At 39.3% G+C, this 16,854-nt stretch overlaps 1 protein-coding gene across 1 annotated transcript in view; it reads right to left on the bottom strand.

The window, feature by feature from the left end:
• The window catches only part of COL28A1 (collagen type XXVIII alpha 1 chain), a 201,584-nt gene that overhangs the window by 17,686 nt on the left and 167,044 nt on the right, over positions 1-16,854 (bottom strand). Inside the window, exons 28-30 of the mRNA XM_077123093.1 lie at positions 3,554-3,622; positions 2,950-3,030; positions 2,825-2,860 (exon numbers count right to left, since the gene is read on the bottom strand). Of these exons, the coding sequence (XP_076979208.1) occupies positions 2,825-2,860; positions 2,950-3,030; positions 3,554-3,622 (186 nt within the window). The remainder of the gene's footprint in view (positions 1-2,824; positions 2,861-2,949; positions 3,031-3,553; positions 3,623-16,854) is intronic.

The raw sequence follows: 16,854 nt of genomic DNA, 5'->3' as shown, positions 1-16,854 counted from the left end.
AGCAGCAAGTGAGGGGCTTGATGCTCCTAAATAGCTCAGTGATGTATATTGAGGCCAGAAGGCAGTAGTGGTAGTGATGGATGAGAAGGACTAATTAGGAGGGACATTACAGAGGGAGAATGAATGACATTGGTGAGTAATAGGAAGAAAACGTGAGGGAAAGAAGTAGCCTAGGATGTGGCAATTGATGGTGGCGCCACACTGAGAAAGGGAGATAGGAGCAGGCTGGGAGCCAATGAAGATAATGAACTCAGCTGAGCCTTGCTGAGTTTGAGGCATCTTTGGAGCACACAATTGGAGATGTTCTATAGGCAGTTGGATGTAATAAGGTCTGGTGCTCAGGAGAGCAGTCCAAGCTGGAGGCAGGTTTAAGAAATGCTAGCATACAGCTTTCTATTACTACAGGGACTGCAAATGAGATTGCTTGGAGCAAACTTCTCAATCTTTTTAAAACCGTCCCCACCCACACACCCACCCAGTGTGATAAACAAATTCCTTTCTATGTTTATAATATAAAAACAAGAAATTTTCATTCTCCATGCAATTTTATTGTGATATGAAATTAGCCTTTTCAAATTACCATTAATGGTTGTCCTTCCTTGAGAGATGAAGGCAGGAAAGAGAAGATAGTGAACAGAGAATGGGAAATGCCAACATTTAAGGGTCAGGTGGAAAAAGAAGGGCTTATTGAAATAATTGGTGTTGATCATTAAAACATTTAACTCTGTCAATGGTATTTGCCTCATAAAAGAGAAGTTTGTCAGTCTGTAAAGAATCTACAATTGAAAGATGTTTGGAACATAACACCTTTCACATAGGAGGAACCAAGGATTGGCATCAGAAACGTCAACTTTGAGGACTCTACTACTTGGTAGCTAGGTAAATTTGGAAATACTGCTCAACCCTTCTTTCTGACTTAACATGTTCTCATTTGAAGTGGAAATAAAACTACCTGCCTCATAGAGCTGTCATGAGGATTAAATGTGAGATTTAGGAAAGAGACGGCCATGGCCTGCAGCTTCTCCCTTCTTTTTGCATCTCATCCCAACCTGTCCTACACTAAATGGGGCCTGGGCAAGCATGCCAGCTGAAAACCCAGTCCTCACTTCCAAGCTCTGTCCAAATGCTCTGAAAACAGCTGCTCCTTGGCCATTACTTGGGTGGGCCCATGTTTATAAGCCAGTGCTGACAGCTCTCCAAACTTAGGGCTATTTGGGCAGGGAATTCTGGAGACTTAGGTATTTGAATATGGTGGAGAAGAGGGGCATTATGCTCAGGTTGGGCACTCCCCATGGTCCCAAAGGGATTCTTTGTCCGAAGGAAGGGGTACAGCTGAAGAAGGACTGAAAGTCCAGAGTGGGACCCTCTAAATCATGGGCCCCTAGGAACCCTGCAGTACTATGTAAAGAAGGTACTGATATGGAAGAGCCTAACACAGTGCCTGTCACATACTAGATTCTCATTTTTCTTTATTCTTCCTTTCCTGTTAGTCTCTTTTATAATAAAGTATAGAAAGCCAAGGATAGTGGAATGATGTCCCCATTTCCAAGGATCTCTGCCTCCTGGATATAAAAGTCTGCCTTGCCTCCAAAGACTTACCCTACCACAGTTCTCTTATCCACTTCTTTAGTACACATACGTGAGCATTCTTTACTTGTATTTCTTCACACTAGACTGTGAGCCACTTGAGGGTAGGGACCTATTCTCTTATTCATTACTCTGTGCCCAGTGCCCATCTTGGAGCCTACTCCAGGCTACATGCTCAATAAGTGGTGAAATGAATGAATACATGAACAAATGAATGAATGATGGAAACCAGGCCTGCTCCCCAGGTTGGGAGTTGAGGGCTAGAATAACCTATAGGAAACTTGCCTCTGGTCATTTTACATATACTCTTCCCTACTTTTGGGGAGCAATTGCTGCATATGTAGCTGTTTTATCCACTTTAGGCCTCTGTGAGGGTCTGACATGTTGGGGGACAACAAAAAGAAAGAAGGAAGATGAGCCATAAAAAACATGTGCAGTTCTGTTTGTCACATGCCCAGTTCCCAGCTCCTGCCCTTACCACCTGAACTCCTACATCCCTCACGCCTGGATGTGCCGGGCACAGTACATAGGACCAGTGTCTCTAGACCATAACACTCTAAAATATCAAAAGGGGAAAAAAGAGAAGGTCTCCTTTTTCTCCCCACCTCCAGGGGATGAATCAAAAGGGAAGAATTAGGCCTCATTATAGAAACTGAAAATTTTTCTACCCTATAGGAATTGAAAGAATATGCTTTTTTCCCCCAAAGATGTGGGGAGAAGAATAGGAAAAAGTTTATAGAAGCATAACAATATTTGTTGAAAGAGTGAACAAATACATAATACAAATATTATTTGTGTGACTGTTCTTCTCCTCAAAGCACTTTCTAAAGGAACTAGTTCAGGAAAAAAGAGCTCCCATTCTGAAATGTAAAGTATCATGTAAAATCAAAAACCATTTGGTCATTTGGCTTATAAACAGCTCACCTCTTTGTTACCAATAATAATCAATTTTACCAGTGGTCAGAGGGGAATAGTCACACACACCTCTATCTCCAGGCTAAATACAGGCTGCCAGGTTTTATTTCTCCCGGAACATTTATATTCAATTATAACTCATATTTTATTTCTCCCCTAACTTTTATATTCAGTTAACTCATGTATCTAACTCAACACTGGGCTTGTGAGTTGCTACCATTTAAACAGCAACTGTAATTATGCATCAAAAGAATTCATAAATCTAAAGCAATAATTTTGGCAAACAAAAAACCCTCAATTGCCTTCTAGGACTGATACTCACTGTGAGTCCTTGGTCTCCTTTTGGTCCTTGTAGCCCCTATTTAGTGGAAGAAGAGTAACAGTCAAATACCCTTTGGAATCCATAATATATAAAATTAGAGCAAGACTTTAAAAATCACCTCTCACCTGTTTTCCTGGCAATCCAGGGTCTCCAATTTCCCCTTTATCACCTTTCTTTCCCACATCACCCCGTTCTCCATGCTCTCCCTTTATAATGTAGCAAAAAGGTAAGTTCAGCTTGAGAATATTATAGGCAAATAATGTTTGGTACATTCACAACTGGTATCTCTTAAAGACCTATGGTTCTCATTGCTAATACATTCTTGCAAACATATTATATGAGAAAAAAAAGTTGGGGGCAGTTTATTTATGTTGCCCCACCTATCATTATCTAATTTATGATGAACCAGAGATCTCAAGGCTGAAGAGACCTCAGGACACCATCTAATCCCAGTTCATCACCTTTAGGAAATTCAATCGTTATATAATTTTCCCCTGAGTTATCAGAGGTATCATCATCTCCTTTATTCGCTGACTTTTGAGAGGGAAAAAAAAATGAGATTTTACAAAGTTAAGCATGTTTGTAGGTAGAAAAAGCAATGAACTCATTTTCAAATGTATTTTTGCCTCTTGAAAATTTTAAAACAAATGACACATATATGGGAACACTTCCACTAGTTAAAGATATTGAGATCCGAAGCCTAAGCATCTAAGGCCCTTAAATACTTACCTTCTGGCCTGGGAGACCACGGCCCATTGTGCCCTTTGTACCTGGAATGCCTTGAGGTCCTTGCTCCCCCTATACAGGATAAGAGACAGGGATGCACTCTTTAATTTCTCAAGATAATGCAGAATATGCTTTGGGTCATGTGCCAGTTTGAAAAGGTTTATGTACCCTAGAAAAGCCATGTTTAATCCTAATCTCATTTTGTAAAGGCAGCCATTTCTTCTAATCCCTGTTCAGTACTGTATGTTGGAAACTTTAATTAAATTATCTCCATGGAGGGCGGGCCATGGTGGCTCAGCAGGCAGAGTTTTCACCTGCCATGCCGGAGACCCGGGTTCAATTCCCAGTGCCTGCCCATGTGAAAGAAAAAAAAATTATCTCCATGGAGATGTGACTCACTCAAAAGTGGGTATTAAACTGCACAAGGTGAAGATGTGTCTCCACCCATTCCAGGTGGGCCTTAATTACTTTACTGGAATCCTATAAAAGAGAAAACATTTTGGAGAAAGCTGTAGATTCAGAGAGAGCAGAGAACAACAACAGAGCCACGAAAAAGCCACAACAGAGAATGCTGCAGAACCATGAAGCAGAGAGTCTACCAGCCAGCGACTTCTGGAAATGAAGAAAGAAAATGCCTCCCGGGGAGCTAGAGAGGAAGCTAGCAGATGATGTCATGTTTGCCATGTGCCCTTCCAGCAGAGAGAGAAACCCTGACCATGTTCGCCATATGCCTTTTCACTTGAGAGAGAAACCCTAAATGTAATTGGCTTTCTTGAACCAAGGTTTATTTCCCTGGATGCCTTAGATTGGACATCTCTATAGATTAGTTTTAACTGAGACATTTTCTCAGCCTTAGAACTATAAACTAGCAACTTATTAAATTCCCCTTTTAAAAAGCCATTCTGTTTCTGGTATATTGCATTCCAGCAGCTAGCAAACTAGAACAGGTCAGAAACATATTTACAGCTTGAAACTGCATTATTCATGGGAGAAAGAATATGGCACTATTAAATCTTACCATCAAGGGAATCCCCTCATACTGTGTCAAACTTTAGGGATACCCAAATCAATAGGCCATGCCTTCGATCATGAGGTTTACTCTTATGAAGCTTATGAAGGAAGCGGAGAAGCTTAGGCTACCTATAGGTATGCCTAAGACTTACTTCAGGAGGACCTCTTTTGTTGCTCAGATGTGGCCTCAGTCTCCCTAAACCCAACTTTGCAAGTGAAATCATTGCCCTCCCCCCAACATGGGAGATGACTTCCAGGGGTGAAAGACTCTCCCTGGCAATGTGGGAAATGACTCCCAGGGATGAATCCAGACCTGGCACCATGGGATCAACAATTCCATCTTGACCAAAAGGGGGCAAAGAAGTGTAATTAATAAAGAATCAGTGGCAGAGAGAGTTCAAATAGAGTTGAGAGGCTACTCTGGAAGTTGCTCTTATGCAAGCTTCAGTTAGACCTTACTACCTATCATAACCTGCCAACCCCCAAGCAGGACCATTCCAGCCAATCCCAAAGAGCACCTAGGGCAATATATAAGATTCCACAAGGGTTCCAGGCACTAGAGTAACTTTCCAGAAACCTACAACCTCCAGATTGGTCCCTGGTCCCAGAAATTCTGAAACCTAGCCCAGTCTCTCCAGAACATCAGAGAGTTCCATCTCCCTATCCCATATTAGTGACAGACCCTTCCAATATGAAAAATGTAGAAATCCATAGCCCAAACACCCCTAAAGAGATGGATGGAAATATCAAAGGTGATGGTGGAGTTATACAGAGAAGATAGGATTTAACAAATGAATATGAATGCTGAATCATTAAATTGATATCTCTTTTAGTCTCCAGTATTTTAGAGCAGGTAGAAGTAAAAACCTAAAATTGTGAAATTGTAACCCATGTCAAACTCTGAAATCTGTTTTACAACTAATTGTAGTGCTGTGCTTTGAAATTTATGGGTTTTTGTATATATGTTTTCAAAAAAAAAAGAAGGAAAAAAAGTTGATTGTGATGATAAAAACAATAAGTAAGCCTTCTAGCCTCAGAAGGAAAAATATGAGAGAATTGTATGGTGGCCCATGACAAACTCTGAAATCTGTCCTGTAACTACTTGTTGAAGAGTGCTTTGAAAACTATTGCTTTTTCATTGCTTTGCTTTGTATATACATTATACTATACAATAAAAAAAGTTTTAAAAAACCTGCATTATTATATTAACTAAATTTGGAGGGAAATATATAAGTCAGATAGGCGCAATGGTTTGCTAGTAAATGACTGAATCTGAGGTAGGAGTAAAGACCCTGATTTGTAGTGTTTGCCTATTTCTGAGGTATAAATATTCCCACTTTGGCCAATTTCAAGCTAACATGATCTCAACCATTTCACAAATAACAACTTCTATTTCAGTTGTGGTGTTAATAGTTATTTATTATATTTTTCTATATTTTCTAATATACTAAAAGCATGTATTCTCTTAATAATGGGAAAAGGGTCTATAATAGTATCTACCCCCAATTAATGCCAAGAAGTCAGAAAAGGAGATGTTTATGTTATTCACCATACACTCTTAGTTCCATCCCTGATAATTCATAGAAATATGAATCTTTTATCAAAATTTAACACCTCCTTAATTCAGAAGGTTTAAATATTTTCATTTCACTACTTGTTTTCAACCTCCTCCACCATTATTTAACATTATCTCTTGCCCACCCCCAACAAACATGTTTTAAAGGTTTTTGTTAACTATGAAATAGGAATTATCATTAACAAGAGTACAAAGTCATGGTGCTGATGCTACCTGGATCCAACACTCAATGTCTACTTAACTCTGGATCATTAGAAACAACCAGTCTTGGCAAAGGTTTGAAGGACCATGAGCTCCTAGGGTTTGATCTGTTTATCTTCAAAAAGTATTTCTCAAAGTTTTCCTTATCACCCCCACCACAGTTGCTGTTATGCTTGATAAATTTCCAAATCCTAGGCCCAACTTCAGACCAATGAAATGAGAAACGAGGTGCTGGTAGGAGGAAACTATGCATTTACTACAGGGATGCTAAAGCTTGAGAGCCTATCACACCAGTAGATATGAAAGGCTGTACGAGATAACTGCTGGAAGGGGCCACAGAAGAGTGCTTGGGGGGTAACTGTAATTTTGAATATCCTAGCTCATTGGTTTTCAAGCTTTATAAATGTTTCTGCTTCCTAGTCATTGGTTTTCAAGATTTTCTAAAACCAACAGAGTCCTATATTTTAAAAATGGTTATAATGAAGTATTTCAGACATACAAAATTTATATGGAATAAGATAAATATCAGTTGAATGAGCCCTAAGTGGTAAACCAACACTCAGGTCCAAGCGAAATATTCGGGTAGGAGGAAGAAAAAGAAAAATCTATTCTGTTTCCAAAGATGCCTTTGGTGTGTATGAAAAGGAATAGGTGGGAGTGTGTGGATAACAAAGACCAGCTTTAACACACTTAGTGAAAATACATTCTATAAAGAACGAGTCCACAGCTTCAACTCTGGATATGAAAGATAGAAGCTCTACCTGCATACAGAATAGCTAGCCAAACTACAGAATAATGTGAAGGGCCCTGGGAGTTCAATGTCTAAGGTTCTACCATTCTCTCCTCTAATTAAAAAGAAACAAAAAAACAAATATGACAACAAAGGTATTGTCTTAAGAAGGGTGTCTTAGTAAAGGACACTTTGGTGTAAATTAGTTTTCTCAGATTTCTTGGTAGAGGTGAATGAGGATATTTTCATTCAATCAAGCATGGTTGAAAGGTATCTTTGGGTAATCAGGGAGATGGTTAAGACCACGGGTACCCACGCTGGGGAGTCAAGAGAGTTCATGGCTAGGCGTAGGTGAAATTGAAGGTTCATGGAATAACATTAACAGTGCTTTGTCCCCAAAACAAAGGACCTGGGACTGTAAAGTAATAGTGAATTGTTGTTGGGAAATATGTATTTAGATAGAGTAGGTCTGGAAAGAAAGAAATACCTTTCTGACAATTTCTCAGAATAATAATTATTTTTCAACTTTTTAGGTTCCTACCACAGCTGATACAGAAGATGCCCAATAAATGTTTATGACTAACTAGCTGCCTTCAAGAAATGACAAAATTTCCTAAGAAAGTTACAAGCTTTTGTGGCTTTATTGCCATGCACCAAGGGGAAAACTGCAGGGTAGCCAAGTATGTTAGAATCAGCTCCATGTTCAGGAATTTATTTCACATTACTTCACCATATAGACATTTGTATGTAAATTATTAATATCATAGACACTACAGACAACTGAATTTCCTTATAATAAAGGCAATTTTTTTTCTTAATTTTTAAAAATCACCTGTTTCCCTTCAAAATACTTGAAGATTTTTCATAACTGTCAGGGCAGGCTATCTGTCTAAAAGCCTTTAGTTAGTCTATGTTAAAGTTGGCAGAGGTGAATATTATTCAATCAGATTTTTTTCTTTACAAGTCTCAGGAAATGATACACAATGATTTCAGCACTCATCAGAAGCAATGGCAAGAAAAAACCTGCCTATCGGAAGGTATAATTAAATCCAAATTTTAAACGCAGCTTCTAAACCACCATACCCCACACTTAGATCTGTCCTGTTAACAATGTGATAATTTTAATTTTTTTCAGATGATTGCTTGAAGGATAATGCACTACCCGAGTATTTTAATAGGTGTTCTGCATTGCTGCTATATCAGAAAACAAGATTTTCTTTATGAATATTTTTCAGTAAAAAGTAAGAAAAAAGTCAAATTCATAGATGATCAAAAATTTAAAATGGATGACTTGCTTTTGCTTACAAAGTAGAAATCTAGGGGGAAAAAGAGAAACCTTGCTCTCTTTCTTAACCACAGAAATGCTGACTAATCTATAAAATCACTTTTCCTTAAATCCATCTTAGAGACATAGTTGCAGGGTATGATGGTTTGGAATATACATGTATACACCCCAGAAAAACATGTTTCTAAAGTTAACCCATTCCTGTTTGTGTGAGCCCATTTTAAGTAGGACCTTATGATGAGGTTTTAAAGTATGACCCATCTCAGTCAGTGGGTCTTAATGCTATTACCAGAGACCTTTATAAATGGAATGAATTCAGACATGAGTGAGAAAGCCGCAGGAAGCAGGAAGCTGAAACGGAACCCAGTAGAGAAGGAAGAGACAAGGAGACACCGCCTTGTGCCTTGCCATGTGATAAGCTAAGGACAAAGGGTCACCAGCAGACAGCCACAGAATACCACAGTCACTGAAAGAAAGCATCCTCTTGATGATGCCTTGATTTGGACATTTCTCTGGCCTCAAAACTGTGAGTGAATAAATTCCCATTATTTAACCTAACCCATTTCATGATAGTTGCTTAAGCAGCTTAGAAAACTAGAAGACAGGGCAATCAACTAGTTTGAAATTTAAGGCAACAAAGCTTCCTCCAAGGAGACATAGGATATGAAATTTAATTGGAGTAGACCCAAAATGCCATACAAGCTGGTAAGAATTCAGCTAAATATTTTAACAAATTGCCTGAATGAAAACAAAAATAATAGAGAAAATCAATGAAACCAAAATTTTGTTTTTTGAAAAGAGCATTAAAATGGATAAATATCTAGCCAGACTGATTAAGAAAAAAAGAAATGATACATCAGATTGTTGAACATTTGAAAATTAGTCAACAGAATTCACCAAATCAACAGTTGAAAAAGAAAACCATATGACCCTCTCAGTAGATGCAGAAAAAGTCTGACAACATTCAATACCCATTCATGAGAACATTTCTCAGCAAACTTGGAATAGAAGGGAACTTCTCCAACCTGATAAAAGGCATCTACAGAAAAAACTACAGCTAACATCATACTTAATGTTAAAAGATTGAATGCTTCTCCTGTAAGATTGTGAAGGAGACAAGGATGTCAGCTTTCTCCACTTACACTCAACAATGTTCTGGACGTCTGAGCAAGAATAGGCAAGAAAAAGAAATCAAAGGCATCCAAGTTGGAAAGGAATAAATAAAACTTTTTATTCACAGATTACATGATTTGCTCTGCAGAAAATCCAAAGTAATCTGCAAAATAGCTATTGGAACTAAAAAGTAAGTTTAACAAAAGTTTTCAGGATAAAAAGTCTGCAGAAAAATTAATTATATTTCTATATGCTATCAATGAACAATTGCAAACTGATTCTACAGTACCATTTATGATATAACTAAGTCATTAAATACGTAAGTATAAAGCTTATAACATATGTGTAAGACCTATCAGATGAAAAAAAATCAAAGAAGGCCTAGAAAAAAAAAAAAGATACATCATAATAATGGATTTGAAGTCTTGAGATTTTTATGATGCTAATTCTCCCCTAACTGATCCATAAAAGTAATACAAATTTAGTCAAAATCATGGTAGGATTTTTTGTTGTTGTTGGTAGAAATCAACAAGCTGATTCTAAAATTTATAAGGAAAGTTACATCTGCTGGAGGCTCAGAGGGGAGGATCCATTTCCTTACTTTTTCAGTTCCTAGGGGCCATCTGTATTTCTCGGCCTGTGATCCTTCCTCCTTAAAAGCGCACCACTACAATCTGCTTCCATCATCACATTGCCTTTTCCTCTTCTGTAACCTAATCTCCTTCTGTCTCTCTCTCTCTTCTTTTTTTTTTTTTTGTATGCTATATGGTGGGGTCACATTTCATTACTTTTCCATGTGAGTATCCCATTGCAGCATCATTTGGTGAATCCGTTTGTTTGTTTGTTTGTTCGTTTGTTTGTTTTTGGAAGTGCATGGGCTGGGAATCAAACCCAGGTCTCCTGCATGGCAGGCGAGAATTCTACCACTGAACTATCCTTTCACCCCCTGTCTCTCTTTTCTAGGAATACTTGTGATTTTATTTAGAGTACAACCAGATAGTCCAGGCTAATCTTCTCAGCTCAAAATCCTTAACTTAATTACACCTGCAGATTCTCTTTTGCCATATAAAGTAATATTCACATGTTCCAGGCATTAGGACTCAGATATCTTTGCAGGCCATTATTCAGCCTGCCACAGTAACCTTAGCCTTTCTCATTTATAAAGGTAGTTGTAACATTGTCTGTAATTTGCCTTAATATACTTCAGTTTAGACAGTATCATGAATATGTGTATGTGCAAGTCAACTTAATTTAAACTTTAGGGGTGCTTGGTTACCACTTGAAGTACCATATCCAGTAGTTCACACTTTAAAGGCATATGGTTCAACTACTGCTATCTGAATTCACTCCCAAGGGATGATATAAACAATTAATCATTGTTGAAATAAGGGAAATTTTAGCTTTATGTTAGTTTAGTATTAGACAAATTTCAAGATAAACTTTTGGGGATCAAATGGAAAAGGGATAATAAATAGGAAAGTGTAGAAAAGTGCCCAGCAGAGAATTCATTATGTAGGTCAACTGGAGAAATAAAAGCAGGTTCTCTGCACCTGGAGTCTAGAGTTGAGTCCAGGACTAATTTATTAATAGCTCCAGAGGCACTAGCCTCCAAGACATTTAAGGTATGGGGTTTACCACAAGCCAGAAAACCGCTGTGAGCATTTAAGAACCATTCTGCTGACTGCACAGGCCACATCAGAAGTGCTCCCAGGGCACAAGAGCAGCGGGGTTACCAGCCATGCCATGTTTAGGAAATGGAGCCGTCTACTCAGGAGACTCCTCACACATATTGGTCAATTCCTGTGTAGAAGACTGTCGGATGAAAGAATTCCATGAAATGTTTTACGTTTTTCAAATTAATCTCCTCTATTCCATTATATCAGATCACTAACAACCAAGAACAGACACAGAAGCAGTGAAAAGGACAACCTACTTCCTGCTTCTTTGATACTGTGGTAGCCTGAATAGCGGCCCCCAAAGATATCCATGTTCTAATCCCTGGAATCTGTGAGTGTGACCTTATATGGAAAAAGGGTCTTTGCAAATGTAATTTTTAAGTATTTTGAGGCAAACAGATTATCCTGGATTAACTGGGTAAGACAAATATAACCACAAAGGTCCTCAGAAAAGGTGAAGGGAGATGTGACGGAAGAAGAAAGCAAAGGGAAGTAGAGTCAGAGAGAAAATGTTATACCACTAGCTTTGTAGATGGAGGAAGGGACCATGAGCCAAGAAATGCAAATAATAGAGCTCTAGCCACTGGAAAAGGCAAGGAAACATATTTTCTCCTAAAGCCTCTAGAGGAAATGTGACCCTGTCAACACCTTGATGTCAGCCTCGCGAGACTCATTTCAGACTTCTGGCCCCAGAACCGGAAGAGAATACATTTCTGTAGTTTTAAACCAGGCAGATTGTGGAAATTTGTTACAGCAACCCTAGGAAACTAATTCAGATGCTTTATTATCCTTCCTCCAGCTTTTAGCAGATCAGACCACAACACAGCATTTTGCACTGAATTATCAAAGAATAATTTTGCTCAGAAATCATTTCTATTTCAAGTGTCATGAAGTGAAAATTTTTACATTAAAATGAGAAGACCATGAGTGGTGCCAGGGGACTTTGGGTTTGCAGACCAGCTGCTCCAGGCAAAGGCAGTCCTTTAGGAAGTGCTGTTCTTCCGTGGCTGTTTCTCCCTTCAGAAGAGAAGGTAATGCTAAAAAAGACACGGTGCACCAAAGGGCAAGTTATTCAGTGCATTGATGGCCTTTGCAGCTTTAGTGGATATTGTTGGGATAAATCCACAAGTCACTAATGAGAGGGGTTCAGACTGGCATCGTATCTAGCCTAAATTGTTGCGCTAGCTTCTTAATCCATGTCTTTTTCTTTCTTTTTTAAATGTAATTTTACTGAGATATATTCACATACCATATAATTATCCAAAGTATACAATCAATGGTTCAGAGTGGCATCATATAGTTGTGGATTCATCACCACAATCAATTTTTGAATATTTTCATTATGCCAAAAAAATAAGAATAAAAATAAAAAATAACACCCAGAACATTCCATACCCCTTGATCCCTCCTATTATTAATTTATTTTTTGTCTTTATTTTTTTACTCATCTGTCCATACACTGGATAAAGGGAGTGCCAGTCACAAGGTTTTCACCATCACATGGTCACATCATAAAATCAATCCATGTCGTTGACCTTTAGCTTATGTTCACCTATACCAGAGATCCTCAAATGGGGTAAGAGATAAGATGCTATAGGGGACCCTCAGAATCTGAGAGGAGGAGGATATTCCCAACTACACATCCCACCTCTTACACCCATTCTACTACCTAAAAAAAGAATGGTTGCTGAAGGAGTACACTGGACATGTGAATGGTGTTGAGGCAGAAGAATGTAGAAAGGTACTGCCCCAAGCTCTTATATACAAAAACACTCAGATGGCCATGGCATTCTTGTCCTTAAAATCCTTCTGGGGTCAGTGGGTTGAGTTGTGTCCTCCAAAAGATATGTGGAAGTCCTAGCCTCTGGTACCGGTGAATGTGATCTTATTTGGAAATAAGATCTTTGCAGGTGTAATGGAATTAAAATGATGCCATAGTGGACTAGGGTGGCCCTCAATCCAATGACTGATGTTCTTATAAGAAAAGAAAGATTTGGAGACACAGGCACACACACAAGGAAGAAGGTCACATGGTGATGGAGGCAGAAATTGGAGTGATGAAAACCAAGCATTGCCTGCAATGACCAATAACCCGGAAGAGACAAAGAAGAATTTTTTCCTACAGCCTTCAGAGGGAGGCTCTGTCCTCACCTTGATTTTGGTCTTCTGGCCTCATGAACTTGGAGAGAATAAATTATTGTTGCTTTAAACCAGCCAGTTTTTGGTAATTTGTTATGGCAGCCCTAAGAACTGTGTACAGTAAGAGAAATGAAACATATGCCCATGCAAAAACATGTACATGATTGCTCATAGCAGCATCATTTATAATACTCAAAAGTAGAAATAGTCTAACTTCCCATCAGCTGATGGATGTATAAGTAAGTAGCATATTCATACAATATTATATTATTTGACCATTAAAGGAATGAAGTACTGATACATGCTACAGCATGGATGAACCCTGAAAACATTAAGCTAAGTGAAAGAAGACAGTCACAAAGGACCACATATTGTATAATTCCCTTTATGTGAAATGTCCAGAATAGGCAAATATATAGAGAAAGAAAGATTAGTGGTTGCCAGGGGCTAGAGGTAGGCGGGGGTGGGGGGGATGCACTAGGGAGGGAATGGGAATCACTGCTAACAGATATGGCATCTTTTTGAGGTGATGAAACTGTCCTAAAATTATATTGTGAAAATGGTTGCACAACTCTGTGAACATGCTAACAATCAGAATTGTATATTGTAAGTAAGCAAATTATAACGTATATGAATTATATCCAAACAAAACTGTTTTTTTTTTAAATGAACAAACCCTCCTGGGGCAACGGCTCACACGTAAGTGCACATCAGAAAGACCTGTAGGGCATGTTACAGCAAGGGTTACTGGGCTCCACCGTCAGAGTTACTGATTCATTACGTCTAGGATGGGCCCAGAAACTGGTATTTTGGACAGATTCCCAGGTGATACTGATAGAACTAGTCAGTGGACCACACTCGGAGAACCCAGATGAACAGGATCAAGCTGAAGCTCCACAGTTTGGACATAAAGACCCGTCACAATTTGGCTCTCCCCATTTCCACAGCCTGCTTCTCTGCTTCATCTCCCTCTTCACCCTCATTCATATAGATATATTTCTAGTTTCCCCATAAATTTCAGGCCATGTATTGGACATCTGCTTATCTCCAGTGTTTAGCCTAGCGGCTGACGCAGCAGATGTTCAATTAATGTTTTTGAACCAGGGAATAGGTATAGGCGCCCTAGCATCCTATCATCTCACACGAAGAAGTAGCTGCTTCTTGCCAAAACTAGTGGCAGTCACATCTATTGTCAAAATCCCCCGGGATATGGACCATGAAGAAAATGTAATGGAAAAGGCAAACAATATTCATGAAGTGTAAACCTAGAAATTCTAAATTCACCAAAATATATAAGCCATAGGACCTTGGGAATGTGGCCAAAAGGAAAAGTCTAATACTAGCTAACTAGCCTCAGTGTTCACAGACCTCAGAAAAAGCAGGGTCCCCTTGTATGATGAGGGCCTGGTGCATACTAAGATGAACAGAAAAGTATAACATTGAAGCTTTGTATAGGGGAAGCAGCTCTAGGTATCAGGATGAATGCATCTGTCATGCTTTTAGGTATGAAGGCTGGTACAAATAGCGTTTACTTTATAGCATCACCACGTGATTCTGGGGAAAAGGAAACTTGCTTTGACTGTATGTTACATGTCGTAATGATATCGAAAAGAATATTCCAATGTGATACTCAGTCAGATCTATCCTGGGGTCTATGTTATTCCCTGTCAGTAGGTTTGGTGAGGCCTGTTAACTTGTGTTTAGTGGTGCACTAAACAGCAGACTAAGGTGGATTACTCTCATACTTTAATTCATCTCAAATCACAACTGACACTGATATCAAAAAGCCAAAATGGAAACACATTGCTTTTAACTGCTGTATTTGAGATGTGAAGTACAGGAAACAGTGGCTCCATATTGTTTTCTTAGTTTTATCATCTGTCGAAAAAGGATTTTTACTATGGAAGGATAACAGTGTTCCATAAATTGGTTAGTCTCTACAAGGAATTAATAGCATAAAAAGGACTTGCAGGGCGGGCCGTGGTGGCTCAGCAGGCAGAGTTCTCGCCTGCCATGCTGGCGACCCGGGTCCATTTCCTGGTGCCTGCCCATGCCAAAAAATCATAAAATAAGGACTTGCAATGAATTGTCCCTCAGAGAATGTCTTTCAGCAAAGGAGTCACAATATCAGCTCTTTTATATGCCACGTTCATATGCTAGAGGGATTAAAGGAGTTATATTTATAAAGTCCTGTGGATTCTCTATAAATAGAAGTACAGCAAAGCCTTTTCTGGTTAATGCTTCTCCATTTATGCATATGTCCAGTTTTTCTTTCTCAAATGATTCCAACTTAACAGTATAAGAACTACTCATATGACAGGTTCAGAGGAGTAGACCTTACTTACATACGGAAACTTTTTATTTTCCCAGCGAAACTCTTCTAGCTATTTGATCCAACCTGAGTTGGTCATGGTATAGGAGGCACATACTGGGTAGCACATCTGATGCCAAGTAATGATGAAATGTTACTTGATGAAAAGCCCCACAGAGTCAGTCTCCTATAAATTCAGCTATTAAAATTAACTCAGATTTTAACTGTGTCATGTCATCGTCAATGCCAATGATCATGCAAGAAAACACACAAGTGCAAAGTTTAACAGTTAAAAAAATATGCCTAATGAAATTGTGTTCACAGATTTTTATAAGCCTAGACTCATGCTCAATGCTCAGAGTGAAGTAGAAAACCACATCAAAGGATTAGCAGCAACAAAAAAGCCACAGGTAAGTGGATTTCAGTTCAATATAGGAAAGGAAGTTCTACCAATTTTGGCTATAAAATAAGCCTTTTCAAAATGCAGTGAAATAAAAATGTCGGTATAAGAATGGGAAAATACTAGAATGTTCTATGTAGTATAATTTAAGGTAGGGGAATATATAAATAAATTATTTTACATCCATGTAGTGGACGACTATGTAACTGTTTAAAATAATGCAATAACTATGTATTTACTTGGATGGCATTCATATTATATATTAATTGGAGGATGTAGAGAGCCGCTTTCCGGGTTTGGCCTAGTGGACACGCTGCAGCCTGCTTTAGAGTTCCCCCCGCCCATCGAGTGAGCCAAGATGGCGCTCACATCCTGCTTCCGCAAATGACGCACACGCCCACCAACCCTATCTTCCAATCACCTCTGTATACGTGGCACTAACCTATTGGGTTTGGGCACAGTATATAAGAAGTTACCCGGACGGGGTGGGTGGAGACGACCCACAGGGAGCCGTGCCTGACGGCCGCATAGAGGTCGCTCCCCCGCGGGGTATTCAGTCCCGCGCGGAACCTGTAACAGAGAATGCAAGCTTAACTCCAGTAAAGGTCTGTGCTCACAACCGTTGCGTGCCTCGAACCCGTGTTTATCACTCGAGTTGGTTTGCCTGCGTCTGTCTCTCTCTCCCCTCCTGTTCCCTTCGCCGGCCGGGGATCAGAAGCCGAACGAGACGGCTGCGGACAAGTGGTGGCCCGTACGGGGAACCTTCTTCTGCTGCCTTTCCCTGAGCTGGTGAGGACGTGCTTCTTGAGTTCGCAGCGGACTTCCCGCGCTTGATCACCGCGAGAAGGTGAGTGCTTCTTAT

Source organism: Tamandua tetradactyla, chromosome 1 (assembly GCF_023851605.1).
Source record: "Tamandua tetradactyla isolate mTamTet1 chromosome 1, mTamTet1.pri, whole genome shotgun sequence".
In the NCBI taxonomy this organism is placed as follows: domain Eukaryota; kingdom Metazoa; phylum Chordata; class Mammalia; order Pilosa; family Myrmecophagidae; genus Tamandua; species Tamandua tetradactyla.
The sequence above is the reverse complement of the archived record's forward strand: the minus strand, read 5'-3'. Positions and strand labels throughout refer to the sequence as shown.